Consider the following 23953-nt stretch of genomic DNA (forward strand, 5'->3'; position numbering starts at 1 on the left):
TATGGAGACCATTAGAAACAAAGATGGAAGAAACAGTCAGTGCAGTGCGTCACAGGAGATGAAGTTTTGGGCAGCCACCTACACAATCAATCCCTGGGCCCCACGTACACATCCATGACCATATTTACGTAGGTCTTGGCTCCAGGTGCCCATCATCAGGGTTCTGATTGCTGTATTTTCATCATTTTTCTGTGTGAGTTCATTTGAGACCGTAATGTCACAGAAAAATGTTAAAACACAACACCACTCTATCCTCTTTTGGACAGGTTTGGGTACCTACATGAGAAACAAATATTTGAGAATATTATCTCTTCAGATAAAGGTATACCATGGTCCCATGGCTGGAAGCTGAAGTAGACAAATTCAGCTTGGAAATAAGGCATACATTTTAACAGTGAGAGTAATTAGCCATTGGAACAGTTTACTAATTGCCCCATCACAGGTCATTTTAAAATCCAGATCAGAAGTTTTTCTAAAAGTTCTGCTCTAGGAAGTATTTTGGGGGAGGTCTCTGGCCTGTGTGACACAGGAGGTCAGGCTAGATGATCACAGGGTCTCTTCTGACCTGGACTCTATGAAGGCCTGATAGAGATCAGTCTCAGGATTGTGGAAGTTCAAAGCACTGCCCTCCCACTCCCCGCCCCATGTTCTGTACTTCTCAGCCATAACTTAGGTGCTGGCCCATAATTCTTGTCAAGTATAAGGTGTCAAGCTGTCTGGAGTAGCTCACGAGCGTGAGCGCCAACCTCAGGACAGGCTGTTACAAAACAGGGCACAACCCACCAGATTGCCTGTGAGGCCTATATATAGATTTCACCAAACAAGTATCAAGTATAAACTCCTCAGGCACTGTGACAGTTTAAACATGGAGTCATAGACAGTCCTCTTGGGACTATCTATCTTGCCACCCAAACAAGTTGTCTTTGTGATAGTTGGTCCTTTACAGCAAAAAGCACAATACTATTCAGGTTACTTCCAGTCCCAAAGGACTAGTCACTTATCTAAGGCCTGGTCTACACTACGCGTTTATACCGATTTTAGTAGTGTTAAAGCAATTTAACGCTGCACCCGTCCACACAACGAGGCCCTTTATATTGATATAAAGGGCTCTTTAAACCGGTTTCTGTACTCCTCCCCGACGAGAGGAGTAGTGCTAAAATCGGTATTACCATATCGGATTAGGATTAGTGTGGCCGCAAATCGACGGTATTGGCCTCCGGGTGGTATCCCACAGTGGACCATTGTGACTGCTCTGGACAGCAATCCGAACTCAGATGCACTGGCCAGGTAAACAGGAAAAGCCCCGCGAACTTTTGAATTTCATTTCCTGTTTGCCCAGCGTGGAGCTCTGATCAGCACGGGTGGCGATGCAGTCCCAAATCCAAAAAGTGATCCAGCATGGACCATAAGGGAGATACTAGATCTGATCGCTGTATGGGGAAGCAAATCTGTTCTATCAGAGCTCCGTTCCAGAAGAGGAAATGCCAAAGCATTTGAAAAAAAAATCTCCAGACAGAGGCCACAGCAAGGACTCAGCACAGTGCAGCGTGACAAGCATAATGGAAAGCCAAAGAATCAATTGGATGCTCATGGAGGGAGGGAGAGGGTACTGAGGACTCCAGCTCTCCCACAGTCCCCGCAGTCTCTGAAAAGCATTTGCATTATTGGCTGAGCTCCAAATGCCTGTAGGGTCAAACACATTGTCCGGGGTGGTTCAGGGTATAGGTCGTCAATTTACTCCCCCTCCCCCCCATGAAAGAAAAGGGGAAAAATTGTTTCTTGACTATTTTATATGTCACCCTATGTCTACTGCATGCTGCTGGTAGACGCGATGCTGCAGCACTGAACAGCAGCACCCTGTCCCCTCCCTGGTGGCAGATGGTACAATATGAGTGCTAGCCATAATCATCATCAGCCCGTGAGTGCTCCTGGCTGGCCTCAGGTGAGGTCGGCCAGGGGCGCCTGGGTAAAAATAGGAATGACTCCCGGTCATTCCGTGTCGATGGTACAGAACGTCTTCATCATAGCAACTGGGGGCTGAGCTCCATCAGCCCACTCCTTTCATATCTAAAGAAAAGATTTTGTACTGCCTGGACTATCATACCAGCGGGATGCTGGGCTCCTCTTCCCCTCTACCGTTTAATGTCCTGCCTGGACTATCATAGCAGCTGGAGGCTGCCTCCCCCTCATTTTATCTCACTAAAAAGTCAGTGTTTCTTATTCCTGCTTTCTTTTTACTTCATCACACAAATGAGGGGACACTGCAACGGTAGCCGAGGAGGGTTGGGGAAGCAGGGAAGCAATGGGTGGGGTTGTTGCAGGGGCAACCCCTAGAATGGCATGCAGCTCATCATTTCTGCGGGATCTGACACAGAGCGGCTGTGCTTTCTAGTACACTGGTTCTTCTTCGAGTGATTGCTCATATCCATTCCAGTTAGGTGTGTGCGCCGCGCGTGCACATTCGTCGGAAAACTTTTACCCTAGCAACTCGGTGGGCCGGCAGGTCGCCCCCTAGAGTGGCGCCATCATGGCGCTTGATATATACTCCTGCCGGCCCACCCGCTCCTCAGTTCCTTCTTACCGCCCGTGTCGGTCGTTGGAACAGTGGAGCGCGGCTTAGCTGACCTCCACTTCCCTAGCTACTCGTAGTTCTCGTATATAGTTATGCAGTTATAATCCTTTTATATATATATTTGCATAGTTATACGTTTTTTCTTTGCTAACATAGTTACTTTAGTAATTGTTAACGGGGTTCAGGAAGTAGCCCCTTCCATGAACCCGGTGCCGGAGCCCATGCACGGCTCACCGGGTTTTAAAATGGGCTCGGCCTGCCAGAAGCCGATGCCGAAGGGAGATCCACACGACTCCCGTTTGAAGTGCACTTGACAGCTAAGTGCCCCATTTGCAAGGCTTTTAAGCCGAGAACAAAAAGGAGCGCCGAGCGATGATCAAGCGGCTGGTAGAAGCGCCTCCTCAGCACCGGACCCCGCCGGTACTGCCAAGGCCTTTCGGCACCGGCCGTCGCCGGCACCGAAGTCGACTCGGCACCGCTCCCTTCCTCCGAGGTCGAGACAGCCTACGATTCCTGCTGGTGCCCGATGGCTCCCCGGCATGCGCCGTGGTTGAGCCCCCTGCTCCTGCTGCTTCCGTGCCATCTGCATCGCACCCAGAGAGCTCGTCTGAGTCGGATTGCCTGGCACCGACACCTGCAGAGGCACCGATGACATCGGCACCGTCGATTCCAGTCCCCCAGGGCCATTGAATCCGGTGCCTGACAGCTCCCCGGCACGCGCCATGGTAGAGCTTACTGCTCCTGCTGCTTCCGTGCCAACTGCACCGCAGCCAGAGAGCTCGTCTAAGTCGGATCGCCCGGCACTGACACCTGCTGAGGCACCGACAACGTCGGCACCGTCGATCGCGGTCCCACAAGGGCCGTAGAATCCGGTGCCTGACGGCTCCCCGGCACGCGCCGTGGTTGAGCTACTGCTCCTGCTGCTTCCGTGCCAACGGCACCACAGCCAGAGAGCTCGTCTAAGTCGGATCGCCTGGCACCGACACCTGCTGCGGCACCGACGACGTCGGCACCGTCGATCCCGGTCCCACAAGGGCCGTAGAATCCGGTGCCTGACGGCTCCCCGGCACGCGCCGTGGTTGAGCTACTGCTCCTGCTGCTTCCGTGCCAACGGCACCGCAGCCAGAGAGCTCGTCTAAGTCGGATCGCCCAGCACCGACACCTGCTGCGGCACCGACGACGTCGGCACCGTCGATCCCGGTCCCACAAGGGCCGTAGAATCCGGTGCCTGACGGCTCCCCGGCACACGCCGTGGTTGAGCTACTGCTCCTGCTGCTTCCGTGCCAACGGCACCGCAGCCAGAGAGCTCGTCTAAGTCGGATTGCCCGGCACCGACACCTCTGAGGCACCGACAACGTCGGCACCGTCGATTCCAGTCCCACAAGGGCCGTAGAATCCGGTGCCTGATGGCTCCCCGGCGCGCGCCGTGGTTGAGCTTGTTGCTCCTGCTGCTTCCGTGCCGACGGCACCACAGCCAGACAGCTCATCTAACTCGGATCGCCCGGCACCGACACCTACCGAAGCTCTGACGGCCTCGGTACCGTCGATCCCGGTCCCACGAGGGCCGTCGAATCCGGTGCCTGACAGCTCCCCAGTATGCACTGTGGTTGAGCCTGCTGTTCCCTTCACGCCGGAGACATTACCAACGGCGAGGGATCTCATTGCCATGACAGAGTCGATGCTGCCTGACCCCGGCACCGCCGGTGCGGGTAATACAGTCTCTTCATGTGACCGTCCTCTGTCAGCACAGCAGAGCGGCACCGTTCATGATCACGGTCCCGCAGACACTCCAGGTCCTGTCGGCACGCCCGACATCACTTGCAGTCCCGGTGCTGTTTTCCTCATCGGTACTGGTCGCACTCACTGCACATGTCGGTATCCCGTTCGCCGACCCGCTATCGGCACCGTTCCGACTCCCGGCACCGCGACAGGTACCTTGACTCCTGTAGCCTCTCCCCGAGCCCCGAGATCTCGGTCGACCTCCCGGCACCGTTCTGGTTGCGGGTCTGGATCTCGTTCCAGGTACCGGTACGCCTCCCGGTGCCGGTTCCCGGTGCCGAGTTGGGCAAGGTCCGATAGAGTCAGAGACTCTGCCTGTGCCTTCTTCTAGTACCTCCATGGCCATCCGGACACGCATCCGTGTCATCCCACATGCGCAGATCTTATGCTCAGGACCATGATTCTGATATGATGGCCAGCGGGCGCCAGCCCCGAAACCGAAAGAGGCTTGGCGAATGAACCTGTTTGGCCGCCAGGTGCACTCTGCAGAGGCCCTGCAGCTCTGGGTAGCAAAGCAACAAGCCTTGCTTAGCTGCGATAATTATAGCACCTGGGTGAAGGTAGTTTAGTTTATGGAGTTTCTCCCTCAAAACTCCCGCCAAGAGTTCGCTGCCGTCTTGGAGGACGGGGGGAACAAAGGTACCCAGAGCGTCCCTCCAGGCCTCGTTGGACGCAGCAGACTCTGCAGCCAGGACTCTGGCCTTTGGTGTCGCCATGAGGTGCATCTCATGGCTTCAGGTTTCAAACCTCCGGCCGGAGCTGCAGTATGCCATTCAGGATTTACCCTTTGTTGGTAAAGGCCTTTTGCGGCAAAGACAGCCCCAGGCTGCCAAGCCTGATGGACAATAGGGTCCTAATGCGCTCTCTCAGCATGCATATGCCAGCGACCAAACACAGGCCTTTCTCTCCCCAGCCGCCATACTCTGTGCCTGGCCAGAGACAGGACTTTGGCAAACGGCGAGGCCAAGGTGGTCGCAGACGAACGTCAGGACCCCTAAAGAGCCAGGGTCAAGGTCCCTCGCAATTACCACTGGGACTAAAGACGAACCTTCCAAGGTGCGCCTGAGGGCGGTGTACCAGTCACAGGCCGGGATCCCAATCCCACTTTCTCCTGGCGTGGCCCCAGTTAATTTCAGATCGCTGGATCCTGCGCACGGTGGAGCATAGGTACCACCTCTAATTTGTTCCAGCCCTGTCCCCCTTCAGGGACCCCTCTCACGAGCAATTCCTCGTACAAGAGGTGCAGACGCCGATGGACGAAAAGGGCAAGGGGTTTTACTCCCGTTATGCCCTAGTCCCCCACTCGAACGCAGGTCTCAGACCTTCCTAGTCCTGCACGGACTCAACCGGTTTAGGATAAGGTTGAAGTTCCGCACGGTATCCCTGGGAACCATTATTCCATCCTTGCCTCCTGGGGGCTACTATGCCGCCCTGGATATGAAGGACGCATACTTTCGCACGCCGCCTACCTTCGCTGATGTCGGATATGCGTTTTTCCGTATCTGGACGATTCGCTTATCCGAGGAGACTCTGAGACACAAACCACTCAGCGCGTGGGCATCGTCACGGTCTTATTCACAGGTCAAGGCCTGATGATTACTATAGAGCAATCCACACTGGTTCCCACGCAGAGGTTGGACTTCCTAGGGGCTATCCTGGTCTCCTACCTAGCCGGAGCCTGCCTATCACAAATGCGGTTTTAGGCGATGGCAACATTCATCTGAGGTCTGCAGGCTTTCCCAACGACCTCGGCTCGTACTTGTCTCAGTCTCCTGGGTCCATGGTTGCCCGCAAGTTTGTAACCAAACACGCCAAGCTCCGCCTCCGTCCTCTCCAAGTCCGGCTCACCTCGGCGTACCACCCGGACAGGGAGCCGATGGTCATGGTAGTCACCGTTCCCTCGAGCTCCTTAGGCTCCCTAGAGTGGTGCCTAACTCCCTCCCTGGTGTGGGCAGGGATGCGGTTTCATCCGCCCCAGCCCTCACTGCCCCTGACGACGGACGCGTCATCTCTCTGCTCAAGTGCTCATGGTCACCTCCGAGCTTAAGGCCTTTGGTCTTCTCGGGAGCTGGCATTCCACATCAATGCCCCAAAAATGAGAGTAGTCCGCCTGGCGTGCCAGGGGTTCCAGCGGCAGCTGCGAGGCCGTTGTATCTCGGTGTTTACAGCCAACACAGCGGCCATGTGCTTCATAAATATCCAGGGAGGGACATGGTCCTCCCCCCCCCTTTTTTGTCAGGAGGCCATCCATTTCCGGGACTTTTGCATAGCCCACTCGATGGAGCTGGTGACGTCCTTTCTCCCAGGCGTTCGGAACGTCTTGGCGCTTTGACTCAGCAGGTCTTTCCTGTCTTACGAGTGATCACTTTGCCCCATGTGAGGCGTTCTGCTTTCCAGAAGTGGAGAGGTTTCCTCACATAGACCTGTTCGCTCACCGCGAGAGCAGAAAATGCCAGATGTTCTGCTCCTTCCAAGGTCTCTCCTCGGGATCGATCTTGGACACATTCCTGATGCCGTGGAAAGGCCAACTCCATTATGCCTTCCCACTGTTCCCACTGGTTCATTAGGTCCTGCTCAAACTCCGCAGGGGCGGAGCGCGCATCATCATGATCACTCCAGAGTGGTCCAGGCAGCACTGATATACCATGTTGCTCGACCTGTCAATATCAGACCCAATTACCCTGCCACCCCACCCAGACCTCATCACTCAGGGCAACGACAGGCTTCGTCACTCGGACCTGCAGCCTCTTCGCCTCACGGTGTGGCTGCTGCGTAACTGAGCTGGGGTGACAGGAAGCCCTCCACCTGGTCAACGTACCGGGCCAGGTGGAAGCGTTTCTTCTACAGCTGCAATACGCTCAATCTTGCTCCTGCTGAGGTCTCGATCCCCTCTATTTGGCCTGCCTCTGGCCTTCAGCGGCAGGACCTGGCGGTATCATCGCTGAGGATACACTCAGCAGCCATCTCTACCTTCCAGCCAGGCTAAGGTGGGCGTTCCGTGTTCTCACGCTCTATGGGTTCGAGATCCCTCAAGGGCTTGGAGAGCTTGCACCCTCGGGTGCGCCGCCCAGCCCCAACCTGGGACCTCAACCTAGTTTTAACCAGACTTATGTCTCCCCCAGTCGAGCCGTTCATGACTGGCCCTCTGCTATACCTGTCTTGGACGATAACTTTCTTCGTAGCTGTTACATCGGCCAGACGGGTCTCCGAGCTCAGAGCTCTTGCGGTGGTTCCGCTGTACACTAGGTTTCATAAAGACAAGGTGCAGTTATGACCGCACCCAGCTTTCCTCCCTAAGGTGGTTTCGGCCTTTCATGTTACCCACAGCTCAACGCAATGGGCACAACCGTTGCACTCCTTGGACATCTGTGGAGTGCTCGCATTTATATTGCGCTGCCAGAACCATTTCGTAAGGTGCCCCAGCTCTGTCACAATAGCGGGCCAAAGGGAGGGCTTGCTTGTTTTCCTCTGAAAGGATCTCATCTTGGGTGATGGCGGACTTCCGCACTTGTTATGATTTGGCTCATATTTCCCCAAGCCACATCATCGTACAGTCTACCAGGGCTCAGGCTTCATCTGCCGCCTTGCTGGCTCGTGTTCTTACCCACGAGATCTGTCGCGCAGCTCCGTTGGTCCTTGGTCCATACCTTTGCTTCGCAGTATGCCCTGGTTCAACAGTCAAGAGATGCTGTAGCCTCTGGCTCAGCAGTTTTCATTCTGCCACATTTCACTCCGACCCCACCGCCTACGTAAGGCTTGGGATTCACCTAACTGGAATGGATATGAGCAATCACTCGAAGAAGAAAAGACGGTTACTCACCTTTGTAACTGTTGTTCTTCGAGATGTGTTGCTCATATCCATTCCACACCCGCCCTCCTTCCCCACTGTCGGAGTAGCCGGCAAGAAGGAACTGAGGAGCGGGTGGGCCGGCAGGAGTATATATCAAGCGCCATGATGGCGCCACTCTAGGGGGCGACCTGCCGGCCCACCGAGTTGCTAGGGTAAAAGTTTTCCGACGAATGTGCACGCGCGGCGCACACACCTAACTGGAATGGATATGAGCAACACATCTCGAAGAACAACACTTACAAAGGTGAGTAACCGTCTTTTCTCTAGCACACTTGCCCCATATTCTAGACAGGACTGACTCTATTTTTAGATACAACATAAAGGAGGGAATGACCTCTGGGGTCATTCCCATTTTTGTCTTTGCGCCCCCGGCCGACCTCAGCCAGGAGCACCCATGACAGCAGCAGACGGTGCAGAACAATGATAACCATCATCTCATCGCCAATTTACAGTGGCATGGCAGACAGTACAGAACAACTGATAACCGTCTCTGCTATCTTGCGAACACAAATGAGTGCTGCTCTGTAGCGCTGCAGTACCGCCTCTGTCAGCGGCATCCAGTACACATACGGTGACAGTGACAAAAGGCAAAATGGGCTCCAAGGTTGCCATGCTATGGCATCTGCCAGACCAATCCAGGGAAAAAGGGCGCAAAATGATTGTCTGCCGTTGCTTTCACGAAGGAATGAGTGACGACATTTACCCAGAATCACCCACGACACTATTTTTGCACCGTCATGCATTGGGATCTCAACCCAGAATTCCAATGGGCAGGGAGACTGCGGGAACTATGGGATAGCTATGGGATAGCTACCCATAGTGCAAGGCTCTGCAGGAGCTGCGCCAGGGTTTTTGGCGCCCTAGACGCAAGGCCGGCTCACCGGTCCCGTGGCTCCGGTGGACTTGCCGCAGGCGTGCCTGTGGATGCTCCACCGGAGCCGCAGGACCAGCGGACCCTCCGCAGGCACGCCTGCGGGAGGTCTACCGGAGCAGTCTGCCACCCTTCCAAATCCTGGTGCCCCAGGTGACCGCCTAGGTCTCCTAAATGGAAGCGCCGGCCCTGATGCTCCAGAAATCGATGCTAGCCTCAGTACATGGACGCACACCGCCGAATTAATGTGCTTAGTGTGGCCACGTGCACTTGACTTTATACAATCTGTTTTACAAAACCGGTTTATGTAAAATTGGAATAATCCTGTAGTGTAGACGTACCCTAAGGTCAATTGCACCCTAGTTCTTCTTCGAGTGCTTGCTCATATCGATTCCAATTAGGTGTGCGTGCGCCGCGTGCACGTTCGTCGGAAGATTTTTACCCTAGCAACACTCGGCGGGTCGGCTGGGCGTCTCCTGGAGTGGCGCCGCTATGGCACCGTATATATACCCCAGCCGACCCGGCCACCCTTTAGTTCCTTCTTACCGCTCGTGTCGGTCGTTGGAACAGTGGAGTACGGCTTAGCTGACCTCCACCTTCCCTCGCTACTCGTAGTTCTTGTTGTTATTGTGTACATAGTTATTGTTCTTATATAAATGTAGATAAACTCAGTTATAAGTTCTTACTTAATTAGTTTAGTATTACTTAGTGGGGTTCGGGGAGTAGCCCCTTCCCCACACCCGGCGCCGGAGCTCATGCCCGGCTCACCGGGTTTCAAACCGTGCTCAGCCTGTCACAGGCCAATGCCAACAGGAGACCAACACGACTCCTGTTTAAAGTGCCTCGGGGAATCGCACTTAACAGCTAAGTACCCTATTTGCAAAGCTTTCAAGCCACGCACTAAAAAGGAGCGGGACATCAGACTAAAACAGCTCCTCATGGAGGTGGCCTTGACATCACCACCTTCAGCACTGAGCGCCGGTCAGTCGGTGAACAGAGGCACCCCTACGGCACCGGATCGCACCAGTACACCTAAGGACTCGGCACCGGCCGACACCGGCACCAAAGTCGACTCCGCGTCACTCCCTCTCCCCGAGATCGAAGAAGGCCAAAACTCCTGCTGCCTTGGCGCCAACTACGCCGCAGCCAGAGAGCGCGCCCAGTTCGGACTGCCCGGCGCCGATACCCGCCGCGGCACCGACTAAATCGGCACCATTGATTCCGGTCCCGCAAGGGCCGTCGAGTCCAGCGCCTCATAGCTCCCCGGCGCGTGCCGTGGTAGAGCTCACCATGCCATCCACGCCTGAGGCGTGTTCAGCGGCGAGAGACTTAATTGCCTTGACGGACTCGGCACTGCATCTGCCCCTGGCACTGCTGGTGCGGGTAATCCAATCTCGGGGCAAGCCGACCCTGCCTAGACCACCGTCCGTCGGCACAGCGGACCGGCACCGCTCAAGATCACGGTCCTGTAGACACTCCAGGTTAAGACAACGCTCCCGTTCTCAACACCGCTCGCAGTCCCGGCACCGTTCCCCTACACAGCACCGGTCAGACTCGCGGCACCGGTCAGACTCCCGCTCTCCGCCTCACTATTCGCGGCACTGCTCCAGCTCTCGGCATCGATCCAGGCACCGTACCTCTCAGAGCCATTCATACCGCAGAGACTCGAGATCTTGGTCGACCTCCCAGCACCGGTCTGGTCGCAGGTCCCGGTCTCGATCCCGGTACCGCTAGGCATACTGGCACCGGTCCCCATTAAAGAAGGGAGCGAGGTCCGTCGGAACCTCAGCCCAAGGTTTCTCTGCTCCTCCATGGCCGTCCAGGCAGTCGTCTGTGTCCTCCCACGCGGACAGTTACTACGACCAGGAGCGAGATACGGAGGTGCCTACCGGGGTCTTCCAGGAGGTCCGGTCTTAGGATCCGGGACCTCACCAGTGGTCCTTTTGGACACCCTGGGCATACCATCAGGCACAGGGTGCCCCATTGCTCCAGACTCGCTCTGCTTCCTCAGAGCATCGAGCCCCAGAGGCCACCATTAGCCGTCCCCCTCCAGCTGGGACAGAGGAGCTGATATCTCATCCACCAGGTTCCCTGGTACCGCTGGAGCAGGAACCGACCCAGGAGCAGGAGGCCATCCAGGACCCCCTCATTCCCGGTCTATCGTCCTCTTCCTCCCCAGATGAGGCGGTGGCAGGGACCTCATCATCAGGGCCCCCGCCGATAGACCTCAGAGCCCATCAGGACCTACTTAGAAGAGTGGCGCTCAACATCAGTCTTCCCGTAGAGGAAGTCCTGGAGGTTGAGGACCCAGTTGTCAGCATCCTGTTGGCAGATACTCCCACTAGGGTGGCTTTGCCTTTCATCAAAACCATCCAGGCCACTGCTGACACCTTATGGCAGTCCCCAGCCTCCATTCCCCCTACGGCAAAGGGAGTTGAGAGAAAATACATGGTGCCCTCTAGGGGGTACGAGTATCTATATGTTCACCCTCCTCCCTCCTCGTTAGTTGTCCAATCGGTCAACGAGAGGGAACGCCACAGCCAACAGGCACCAGCCCCCAAATCAAAGGAGGCTAGGCGGATGGACCTACTGGGCCGCAAGGTGTATTCGGCAGGTGCTCTGCAGCTCAGGGTAGCCAACCAGCAGGCCCTCCTGAGCCGTTACAGCTACAACACCTGGGTGGAGGTGGGTAGATTCACAGATCTTCTACCGCCGGACTCTAGCCAGGAATTTGCCGCATTCCTTGAAGAAGAGAAGAAGGTGGCTAGAACCTCCCTCCAGGCTTCTCTCGATGTGGCCGACTCAGCATCCAGAACTCTAGCCCCAGGTATCACCATGAGGTGTATCTCATGGCTACAGGTCTCCAACCTGCCACCCAAGCTCCAATACACCATCCAGGACTTACCCTTTGATGGCAAGGGTCTGTTCTCTGAAAAAACTGACCCCAGGTTGCAGAGTTTAAAGGACAACAGGGTCATCATGCGCTCGTTGGGCATGCATACACCTGTGACCCAACGCAGACCCTTCCAGCCCCAACCTCACCGGCCTTACTCTGTGCCCCGGCACAGACAAGACTTCAGCAGAAGGCGTGGGAGAGGTGGCCGTAGGCGCCAGTCCGGACCCCAAGGGGGTCAGAACAACGGCCCCACAAAAGCACCTCCGGGTCCTAAGTCTACCTTTTGAAGGTATGCACAAGGACGGCGTACCAGTTTCAGGACAGGATCTTTCTCCTCCCTTCTCCAACTGCGTCTCCTACTTCCTCCTGGCGTGGTCCCAATTGACCTCAGACATGTGGGTCCTACGGATGGTGAAACAAGGATACAGCCTCCAATTTGTTTCATCCCTGTCTTCCCACCTCCCAACCCAGTCCCTCTTCAGGGACCCCTCTCACAAGCAAGTCCTCTTACAAGAGGTGCAGTCTCTCTTCGCCACAGGAGCAATAGAGGAGGTACCACCAGACGAGAGGGGAAAAGGGTTTTACTCCCACTACTTTCTGATCCCCAAGTCCAAGGGAGGCCTCAGGCCCATCCTAGACCTGCGAGGCCTTAACAAGTTTATGGTCAAGCTGAAGTTCCGCATGGTCTCCCTGGGGACTATTATCCTGTCCTTGGATCCTGGAGACTGGTATGCCGCCCTCGATATGAAGGACACGTACTTCCATATAGCCATCTTCCCTCCACACAGGAGGTATCTTCGCTTTGTAGCCAGTTACCGACACTTCCAATTCACGGTCCTCCCCTTCGGTCTCTCTACAGCCCCGAGGGTGCTTACGAAGTGCATGGCCGTCATCGCCGCCCACCTCTGCTGGCGGCAGATCCATGTATTCCCGTATCTGGACGACTGGCTCGTCAAGGGAACCTCCCAGACTCAGGTCAGTCAGCATGTGAACATAATCATGGACCTATTCTCTTGGTTGGAGCTGCTCCTCAATGCCGAAAAGTCCACACTGGTTCCCACACAAAGGCTGGACTTCATACGGACAACCCTGGACTCCACTCGAGCCAGAGCCTACCTACCTCAGCCACGCTTCCAGACACTGACGGCAATCATTCAAGGTCTGCAGAACTCCCCGGTCACCTTGGCTCGCACGTGCCTCGGCCTACTAGGCCACATGGCCACCTGCACTTATGTGACCAAATATGCCAGGCTCCGCCTCCGGCCCCTTCAAATGTGGCTCAACTCGGCCTACCGTCCGGGCAGGGACCCAACAGACACTCTAGTGACCGTTCCTCTGAGCACCTTACGCTCCCTCGACTGGTGGCTGACTCCCTCCCTGGTGTGTGCAGGGCTACCGTTTCATCCACCACAGCCCTCGCTGTCCCTAAAGACAGATGCATCATGTCTTGGTTGGGGGGCTCACCTCGGTCACCTTCGCACCCAGGGCCTTTGGACATCACAGGAGCTGTCGCTCCACATAAACGTCCGGGAGCTGAGAGCAGTCTGCCTCGCATGCCAGATGTTTCAGCAACACCTTCATGGCCGTTGTGTCTCAGTGTTTATGGACAACACAATGGCCATGTATTATATCAACAAACAGGGAGGGACTCGCTCTTCTCCCCTATGTCAAGAGGCCATTCGACTCTGGGACTCCTGTATAGCCCATTCGATAGACCTGGTAGCATCCTTTCTCCCAGGGGTTCGGAACACTCTAGTGGATCAGCTGAGCAGATCCTTCCTCTGTCACGAATGGTCGATAAGACCGGACGTTATTCATTCGGTCTTCCAGAGGTGGGGCTTTCCCCTCATAGACCTGTTCGCCTCTCGCACAAACAGGAAATGCCAAGTGTTCTGCTCCTTCCAGGGTCTTTTGCCGGGATCGATCACGGACGCATTCCTCCTGCCATGGGAGCACCATCTGCTCTATGCCTTTCCACCGTTCCCTCTGGTTCACAAGGTCCTAATAAAACTCTGCAGGGACAGGGCACATCTGATCCTGATCGCGCCAGCGTGGCCCAGACAACACTGGTACACCACACTGCTCAATCTGTCTCTGGACAACCCGATTACCCTACCTCTCCTTCCAGACCTCATAACGCAGGACCACAGCAGTCTTCACCACCCGGACCTGCAGGCCCTTCACCTCACGGCATGTCTCCTGCATGGCTACACAGATCGGAGTTACGCTGTTCCGCTCCGGTACAGCATGTTCTCCTAAGCAGCAGAAAGCCTTCCACTTGGTCTATGTACCTGGCCAAGTGGAAATGTTTCTCCTGCTGGTGTGCAATGCAGAATGTTGCTCCTCCTGAGGTCTCGATCCCACTGTTTTAGACTACCTCTGGTCTCTTAAGCAACAGGGCCTGGCGATATCTTCTCTGAGGGTGCACTTGGCGGCTATCTCTACATTCCATCCCGGAGAAAGTGGCCACTCCATGTTTTCCCACCCCTTAGTTTCTAGATTTCTTAAGGGCCTGGAGTGCATCTACCCCCCAGTACACCGCCCTGCCCTCACCTGGGACCTCAATTTAGTCCTAAGCAGACTTATGCATCAGCCCTTTGAGCCATTGGCGACTTGCTCGCTCCTACACCTGTCGTGGAAGACAGTCTTCCTGGTGGCCATTACATCGGCCAGAAGGGTCTCCGAACTCCGGGCGCTTACGGTGGACCCACCGTATACTGTCTTCCACAAGGACAAGGTACAGTTGCGACCTCATCCGGCGTTCCTCCCTAAGGTAGTGTCGGCTTTCCATTCCAACCAGGACATCTTCCTCCCGGTCTTCTTTCCGAAGCCTCACTCTTCTTGACGGGAGCAACAGTTACACTCCTTAGATGTCCGTAGGGCGCTCACTTTTTATATCGAGCAGACAAAGCCCTTCCGGAAATCTCCCCAGCTGTTCGTGGCAGTAGCTGAACGGATGAAAGGTCTACCCATCTCCTCCCAGAGGATCTCCTCCTGAGTAACGGCGTGCATACGCATGCTATGACCTGGCTCATGTCCCCTCGGGCCATCTCATGGTGCATTCTACCAGAGCTCAGGCTTCATCAGCCGCCTTCCTGGCCCACGTGCCTATCCAGGAGATATGTCGTGCAGCGACCTGGTCATCAGTCCACACCTTTGCTTCGCACTATGCTCTGATCCAACAGTCTAGAGATGATGCAGCCTTTGGCTCAGCAGTTCTGCACGCTGCCACATCTCACTCTGACCCCTCCGCCTAAGTAAGGCTTGGGAATCACCTAACTGGAATGCATATGAGCAATCACTCGAAGAAGAAAAGACGGTTACTCACCTTTGTAACTGTTGTTCTTCGAGATGCATTGCTCATATCCATTCCAAACCCACCCTCCTTCCTCACTGTCGGAGTAGCCGGCAAGAAGGAACTGAAGGGTGGCCAGGTCAGCTGGGGTATATATACGGTGCCATAGTGGCGCCACTCCAGAGGGCGCCCAGCCAACTCGCCAAGTGTTGCTAGGGTGAAAAAGTCTTCCGACAAACGTGCACGTACCGCGCACACACCTAACTGGAATGGATATGAGCAACACATCTCGAAGAACAACAGTTACAAAGGTGAGTAACCGTCTTTTATTACATAATCACCTGACTCCAAGTGCTAGTGATTTAATAAAATCATAAGAGCTGACAACACTGAAACGGTCCCTTTTTAATAATGAATAATTAATGGTTAAAAATGGCATCCAGAAATCTCTCTTCAATCTCTTGGTAATGTGAGCAAATTATAAGAGTGCAAGTAGAGGGATAAACCTAGAGGTTTAAGCTTTACAGAGTGCTTCTTCAAGCAAAACTCCCATGAATTCAAAGAAGGTCTGAGTCAGGGTCGCCCAGAGGATTCAGGGGGCCTGGGGTCTTCAGCGGTGGGGGGCCCCTGCTTCGGCAGTAATTCAGCAGCAGGGGGTCTTTCCGCTCCAGGACCCGCCGCCAAAGTGCCCCGAAGACCCTCGGCGGGGGCCCTCCACCGCCTAATTACTGCCAAAGACCTGGCGGCGGGTCCCACTTTGGTGGTAATTCGGCAGTAGGGGGGCGGAAGGACGCCCCCCACTGCCGAAGACCCAGAGCGGAAGAAGCTCCAGGGGCCCAGGCCCCGTGAGAGTTTTCTAGGGCCCCCAGAGCGAGTGAAGGACCCTGCTCCAGGGGCCCCGAAAAATTCTCCTGGGGGCCCCTGTGGGGCCTGGGGCAAATTACCCCACTTTCCCCCCCACAGGCGGCCCTGGTCTGAGTTAGAATTAAGGGAAGGTCTACACTTAAAATGTTGCAGATGGGAAGGCTTCTCCCATCAGAGCAGGGACTCCACTCCCGGAGAAGCAGTAGCTAGTTGGCAGGAGAAGCCCTCCTAACGACATAGTGCTGTCCATACCATGGGTTAGGTCAATATAACTGCATCACTCGGGGTGTGGATTTTTTACATTCCTGAGCAAAGTAGTTATACCAACCTAATTTCCTAGGGTAGACCCAGCCCAAGTGAGTGCTTCAGGCATTGTTACAGAGCCTGAGTCTTAAGAAGTTGCTGAAGTTGCTCAGTGAAGAAAAGGAAATGATCTAGCAGTATCCTAGTGACATGCTACCCATTATCAAGTATTTATGGTGTACATCTTAGCAGCCATCCAGCATCATTGTAATGCTGCTGTGGTGTAGCTGTGTCAGTCCCAGGAATTAAAGAGACAAGGTGGGTGATGTAAATATCGTTTATTGGACCAAGTTCTCTTGGTGGGAGAGACAAGTTTTCTGTTCCACCAAGATAAGTTGGTCCAATAAAAGATGTTATCCTACTCTCCTTGTCTGTCTAATATAGTATCATTGCACTTTGCTTAGTTGGTAAATCAGAAATGGAACAGCTTTTCAGTTCATTCTAATCAGTTACGGCAAATTACATTTCTTCAGCTTATTACCTAGGAGAGCTTTATCCTGAATATAGAAGAGCTCACATCCAGCTCCTGTTGCAGTCAAAGGAAAGATTCTCCATGAGAGGTGGGTCAAGGCCTAAATCAGTTTGCTGAAAAAAATACATGTCGCTATATAATTTACCTGATTTCTGTCAAATTCATTCATGGCATCTTTAACTCCCTTGAGATAGTTAACACCCATAATCCAGGTGAAGCGTGGTACAAATCCAGTGTAGCCTTTAGGTGAAGAGAAGAGAGCACATTTATTGCTTGAGAATACACCAGTACACACTGTATGGGGCTCAACAATATACAAGCAGGCAAATTTTAGGCAAATTCAGATTTTTTTTAAACCATCTCTAGATTAAATTTAAAATCAGATATTTCACACCCATTGGTCATTTTGAAACATGGTTTTTTTCATTATCCCAGGGAAAATGCTGTGAGCTGGATGGGCCTCTTTATCTATATATGACCTCCACATAATGGGAACAGAAATACGGTTTCTTCATAACCAAAAGCCCTGTGACTGGTATGTCATAGTGGAATACATAGTCAAGTATAAGAAAAATGAAGTCCCTCTTTCATTCCTCATGTTCCTTTTCCCCTCCAGCAACTCCTCACTGAGGATCAGAGAAGAAAGAAGCTAGAAAGGGGGGAAAAAGGCAAAACAAGGAAAGAATAAAAAAAAAAAAAAGAATTCAGAACCTCCTCCTCCCATAGACAAAGGCTCCCTTTGGAGGCAAGGTAATTCTGCTCCATAAACCTTCAGCTATTGGAGCCAGGGATGTACCTCATCCACTCCAGACCGATAAGACTGTACTTTCTTTTCTGCCCCCACCCAGAAGAGATTAAGAGGAGATAAATTTCTGGTCCAGTCACCCCACATGGCCTTGTAAAGTAGGCACCAACCCCCTGGCTCAGCCTTTCCAAGTGCCAGGCACCTCATCATAGGTCTGTAACGTCTCCGGGAGGGAGCAGAGAAACAAATAATGTGTGTGTATGTGCACTTTGCAACCCTTTTTATGAACATAGGCCTCATACCCCTGCCTGAGGGAAGGCAACTCTCCTTCACATGTTTCATGGATTAGGTAACAGTCACTCCAGGCACAGCTGAAAACCAAACCTGGGTCAGATAGACCTAAACCTCATCCATGTTGCCATACTGTCAGAAGGAATGTGCCAACCTGTGTGCTTGTCTCTGCTGCGTCTAACTGCATGATCAGTCTCTTCCCAGACACAGGAATAAAACCCAGGAGTTGTGGTGCCCAACACTGTACTGCTGTCTTATAAATCGTTGTAGATCCCCTTGGCAGAGCGTGTGTTATGCCTCCCTTTGTGGCCTGGTCCCCACTGAGGATAGCAAGGTAGCACTGATGCTAGGTACTTCTATAGCTGAAGTGACAATGCGCTATGATGTGAATCTGAATGGAATGGTTTAATCCCTGCTAATGCTGGTGGAATGTATATAGATATGAGTCTGTCTTAAATTGTGAGTCCGTTGGCACCTTAAAGACTAACAGATTTATTTGGCCATAGGCTTTCATGAGTAAAAAAACCTCACTTCTTCAGCATATGCCCAAATAAATCTGTTGGTCTTGAGGATGCCACTGGACTCCTTGTTGTTTTTGTGGATACAGACTAACATGGCTACCCCCGAAACTTAAAACCATTTCATGAAGTACAATCATTCCAAGGTCCTCACAATAATTTATTTCCCAGAACACTATATTTAGAATTGAATTTGTGTGTATTAATATTTGATTTATTTTTCCATTTAATGTAGGTAATCTGAAGAATAGAAGCTCTCACTTTAAGAACATGAACATTACAGAATATGCTTGAAAGAGATTTTGCCTGTATGGTCACTGAGTGGTAGACCTCATAAAGCTTGATTTAATAAACTAAACTTTCCAGAAAGCAAGCATTGTTCTCAAGGTGTAACATTAGCACTTATTAGAGGCCTGGATTCATCAGGGCACTGCTACTGATAGCATAAAGGCCAGAGGGGACCATCATGATTGTCTAATCCGACTTCCTACACGTTGCATACCACAGAACCTTGTCCACCAACTCCCATAATAGACCCATAATCTTGGGCTGATTTACTGGAGTCTTCAAATCATGATTTAAAGACTTCAAATTACAGAGAATCCATCATTTACACTAGTTTAAATCTACAAGTCCCCTATGCTGCAAAGAAAGGCAAAAAAACCCCACAGTCTCTGCCAATCTGACCCGGGGGGAAATTTCTTCCTGATCCTAAATATGGCGATCAGTTAGACTCTGAGCATGTGGGCGAGATCCAGCAGCCACAGACTTGGGAAAGAATTCTTTGAAATAACTCAGAGCCTGCCCCATCTAGTGTCCCATCACCAGCTGTGAGAGATAGTTGCTACTAGCAGTCGCAGATCAGCTACATGCCATTCTAGGGCCAGAAGGCTGTCAGTCTCTCTCCAGCCTTGGAGAGAGATGGACCTGTCCCATGCGTAAAAGACAGAATGCAGAAGATTCTGAAAGTGAACTACTGGTAAGTGGTGTAGGGTGGAGCATTTTGGTTTTGTGGAACGTTGGCCCAGCTGCTATGAGGAGAAGGGGCTGTATAGTTTGGATGGTTTCCACCTCAGTAGAAGGGTGACACATCACCCCAGAAATAGGCTGGCTAGAGTAGTCAGGTGTGTGTTACACTAATAACAAAAGGGAAAGGTAAAAAGAAGGAAGATATAAGCACTGAGCAGCACAAAATCAAGATATTGAGAACAAAATTAATCAAGGAACCAAAGGATATGAAGAGAAAAAATTCTTTAATGGCCTATAGACCAATGCTAGGAGCCTGAATAACAAACAAGAGGCACTGGAAGTCCTCATTTATAAGCATAAATTTGATCTACTTAGTATTGCTAAACCCTGGTCGGATGATTCACACTATTGGAATGTTAAAATCAATGGTTATAACCTATTTTGGAAAGAGCAAGTGGGCAAACGGGGAGGGGGAGTGGCACTCTTCAAAAGTAGCATGTCCTGTTTCTGAGTGATGGATAACTTGGAAGAAAATTATCTTGACTGTTTAAGGATCAATATCCTAACAGATAAAGCGCAAGATGGGCTATTAGCTGGTGTCTACTACAGACCATCTAATCACACAAGGGAACATGATGACTGGCTCCTTATACACCTTTTTATAATGGGCAAGAAAAAAAGGTAAAAACAATTATGAGCCATATCAGCTGAGAGGAAAAATTTAATCAGAAAAATGTGACTGATAATTAGGAATTGTTTATGAAGACTTTGCTAGATGCCTCAAAAGCCACTGTCCCACAATTGAGGAAGAAGGCTGTGCTGGTTAAAAAACTCTGCTGGTTTAGAGAGGATGTGAAGGCAGCTATAAAAATAATATATAACAAGTGGAAGAAAGAGGAATTTGATAGTAATAAATATAAATCAGAAACCATGAACTGTAGAGAACTGATAAAGAAAACAAAGGGTCACAAGAAGAAATCTACGGCCAACAGAGTTAAGGAAATTCAGGAGTTTTTCGAGTATATTAGGAACAAAAAAATCCTAAAAATGATATTGGTCCAGTACTAGCTGGAAATGGTAGAATTATCAATAATAATGCAGAAAAGACAGATGTGTTCACTAAATATTTCTGTTCTGTATTTGAGAAAAAACAACAGATGATGGAACCATGTCATATGATAACATTGTTTCCATTTCCCTAGTGTCTGAGGAGGATGTTAAAGAGAAGCTACTAAAGTTGGATATTTTAAAAATCAGCAGGTCTGGATAACATCCATCCAAGGGTTTAAAAAAAGCTGGCTCAGGAGCTTGTTGGTCCATTAATGTTGATTTTCAATACATTTTGGAACAACAGGAAAAATCCAGAAGAGTAGAAGAAAGCTAATATTGTGCTAATAAATTAAAAAGATGCATGAGATGACACAGGTAACTATAGGCCTGTTGGTCTGACATCGATCCCAGGCAAGATAATGAAGTGGATGATATAGGACTTGGTCAATAAAAAGAGTTAAAGGCAGATAATATAATTAATGCTACTTATCATGGGTTTATGGAGAACAGAGCCTGTCAAACTAACTCGATATCTTTTTTTGATGAGATGACAGCTTTGGCTGATAAAAGGTAATAGTGCTGATGTAATGTACTTAGACTTCCATAAGGCGTTTGACTTGGTACAGCATGACATTTTGATCTACAAAATTAGAACAATATAAAATTAACCTGGCACACATTAAATAGATTCAAAACTGGCTAACTGATAGATCTAAAAATGTAATTGTAAATGAGGAATCATCATCAGAAAGGTGTGTTTTTAATGGGGTCCTGAAGGGATCAGATTTTGGCCCTATATTATTTAACATTTTTATTAATGACCTAGAAGAAACCATAAATTCTTCTTCAAGATGCGTTGCTCATATCAATTCCAATTAGATGTACACGCACTGCATGCACGATCGTCGGAAGATTTTTACCCTAGCAACACTTGGTGGGTCGGCTGAGTGGCACCCTTATGGGGCTGGATATATGCCCCTGATGACCCAGTGCCCCTTCAGTTCCTTCTTACCACCCATGACAGTCGTTGGAACTGTGGAGCATGACTTAGGGGATCTCCACTTCCCTAGCATTCACTTTAGTACCTGTTAATAGTTTCTGATTACGCTGGTCTACAATTTTTGAGAAGTCGTCTGCTTCAGAGATAAAATGTGATATTTATTATGTCTTTTGATGTGCTGAATTCAAATATGACAATTAAAACAACTGATTGGCTACTGTTTCTAAGATATTAAAGTTTTTACATTTTATGTCTATGTATATTGTGTAGATAGTAGAGTTTTAATCCTAAATTGTAAACCTAGGTCTTTTCATGTGTTTATGGTTGCTTTACATGATAATATTTCACCTGTCCTGTTTATGTAACACTTTAAAAATCAGCAGAAGGGTTATATAAATAAAATTTATTATGAAACAAAAGGCAAAAAACTATTATGTACATAGTTTAGTCCTATTCAGTGTCTACTCGGCGCTTCTTGGCTTGTCTCTTGTATTCATTAAATGGAGCATCTCTTGTCACTGTCCAGCAATAGTCTGCAAGCATTGATAGGCTCCATTTGCCCAGATAGCCTGCCAGGAGATTCCACTGCTGTAGTCTGGAGCCCAACAGCTCTGCCTTACTCTTGGGTAGTTCCAAATCCCTGACAAGGTCATTCAGTTCACCTTGTGTTATGAGGTGTGGTTCAGAGGAGGAGGATGGGAGAAAATGTGGGTCCTTTGACATTGATGGTTCAGGACCAGAAGTTTCGTCCTCTTCCTCTTCCTTGTCTGACTCAAGTGAGAATGATTCTGGTGCATCAGGAACCGATAGTCCTTCTCCAGGGGTACTGGGCGTATAGCTGATGGAATGTTTGGATAATACACAGTCCACTTTTTCTTCTTTGACACACCTTTCCCAACTGGAGGCACCATGCAGAAGTAACAATTGCTGGTATGATCTGTTGGCTCTCTCCAAATCATTGGCACTGCAAAAGGCATAGATTTCCTTTTCCTGTTCAACCACTGGCGAAGATTTGTTGCACAATTGTTGCAGCATATGTGTGGGGCCCACCTCTTGTCCTGATCTCCAATTTTACAGCCAAAATAAAGGTGATAGGCTTTCTTAACCATAGTGGTTATATTGCGCTTTTGTGATGCAAAAGTCACTTCACCACAAACATAGCAGAAGTTATCTGCACTGTTCACACAAGTACGAGGCATCTCTGCTCACTTTGGCTAAACAGAAATGTGTCCCTTTGCAAAATCAAACACTGACAAATAAGAGAGCATGACACTGTATGATTTCTAGAGCTGATATAGGGCAATTTGTTCAGCAGAGTGATGTAAGCTTCATTATGATTGCATCATCCATGACTTCTAGGAATAACATGATGCAATTCATATCATGTATGATGCAATACCAGCTTCAGATTGCATCATTCATTGTTTTGCCTAAAAAAGCAAGTACTGTCCAAACCCAGTCATAGATTTATTCATAGATCTAGTCAAAGATGTATTTTAGTCATTTCTGGTTTAAACTGAGATCCCTTCCCTTTATAACTCACTTATCCTCCGCCATTCCCAAGTCAAGGGTCGTATATACTGACCCAATAGCATATCTTGAAAACTAGAGCCAATCAATAATTTTAAGCATCATTTTCGTTCTCAGTGACCCAGAATTAGTAAAGTTGGACTACCTTTATTTCAGAAGCATTTTGGCTGTAGAGCAGTGTTAGTTGTTAATAGTTGTGAATTACTTAGTATAGTTAGAGTTAGTTTAATTAGTGGGGGGGGGGGCGGGGTCTTTTCCCCTCTCTCCTATCCCAGTACCTAGGCCAATGCCTGGGTCTCTGGACTTCAAACCCTGCTCGGCTTGCCAGAGGCCGATGCCAACGGGAGACCCCCACGACTCTTGCCTAATGTGTCTGGGGGAATCCCACCAAGCAGACAAGTGCTGCATTTGCAAAGCCTTCCAGCCGAGGACCAGGAAGGAGGGGGACTTTAGACTGAAGCAGCTCCTTATGGAGGCAGCACTTAGCCCGGTCCCTTCCTCTGCGTGTCAAGACTTGGCACCGTCGTCCTCAGTGCAGAGTGCCCCTGAGGCACTGACTGGTCTGGCACCACATTCAAACTCTACCAAAGACTCGCGGTGCCAGATCTCCCAGGCATCTCCATCTCTCTAGGCTGGTGGCTGGACCCCAAATCACTGTGCAAAGGGGTGCCATTTCACGCTCCGCAGCCCTCCGTGTCCCTAGTCACGGATGCGTCATTCCTGGGATGGGGAGCCCACCTCGGGAACCTCCGTACACAGGGGCTATGGTCTGCAGGAGAGTTATCCCTGCACATCAACATACGGGAACTCAGAGCAGTGCGCCTGGCGTGTCAAGAATTCTGAGAGCACATTCAAGACCATTGTATTGCAGCCCTCACAGACAACACTATGGCCATGTCTTACATCAACAAGCAAGGGGGAACCCAATTGTCCCCCGCTCTGTCAGGA

General features: G+C 50.9%; 1 protein-coding gene across 1 annotated transcript in view; it reads right to left on the reverse strand.

Moving 5' to 3' along the window:
- FAM166A (family with sequence similarity 166 member A) overlaps positions 1-23953 on the reverse strand; it is an 84262-nt gene that overhangs the window by 22903 nt on the left and 37406 nt on the right. The window contains 1 exon segment of the mRNA XM_050926393.1: positions 17048-17142. Within this exon segment, the coding sequence (XP_050782350.1) occupies positions 17048-17142 (95 nt within the window).

This window comes from Gopherus flavomarginatus, chromosome 17 (assembly GCF_025201925.1).
Source record: "Gopherus flavomarginatus isolate rGopFla2 chromosome 17, rGopFla2.mat.asm, whole genome shotgun sequence".
NCBI classification, from domain to species: Eukaryota; Metazoa; Chordata; order Testudines; family Testudinidae; genus Gopherus; species Gopherus flavomarginatus.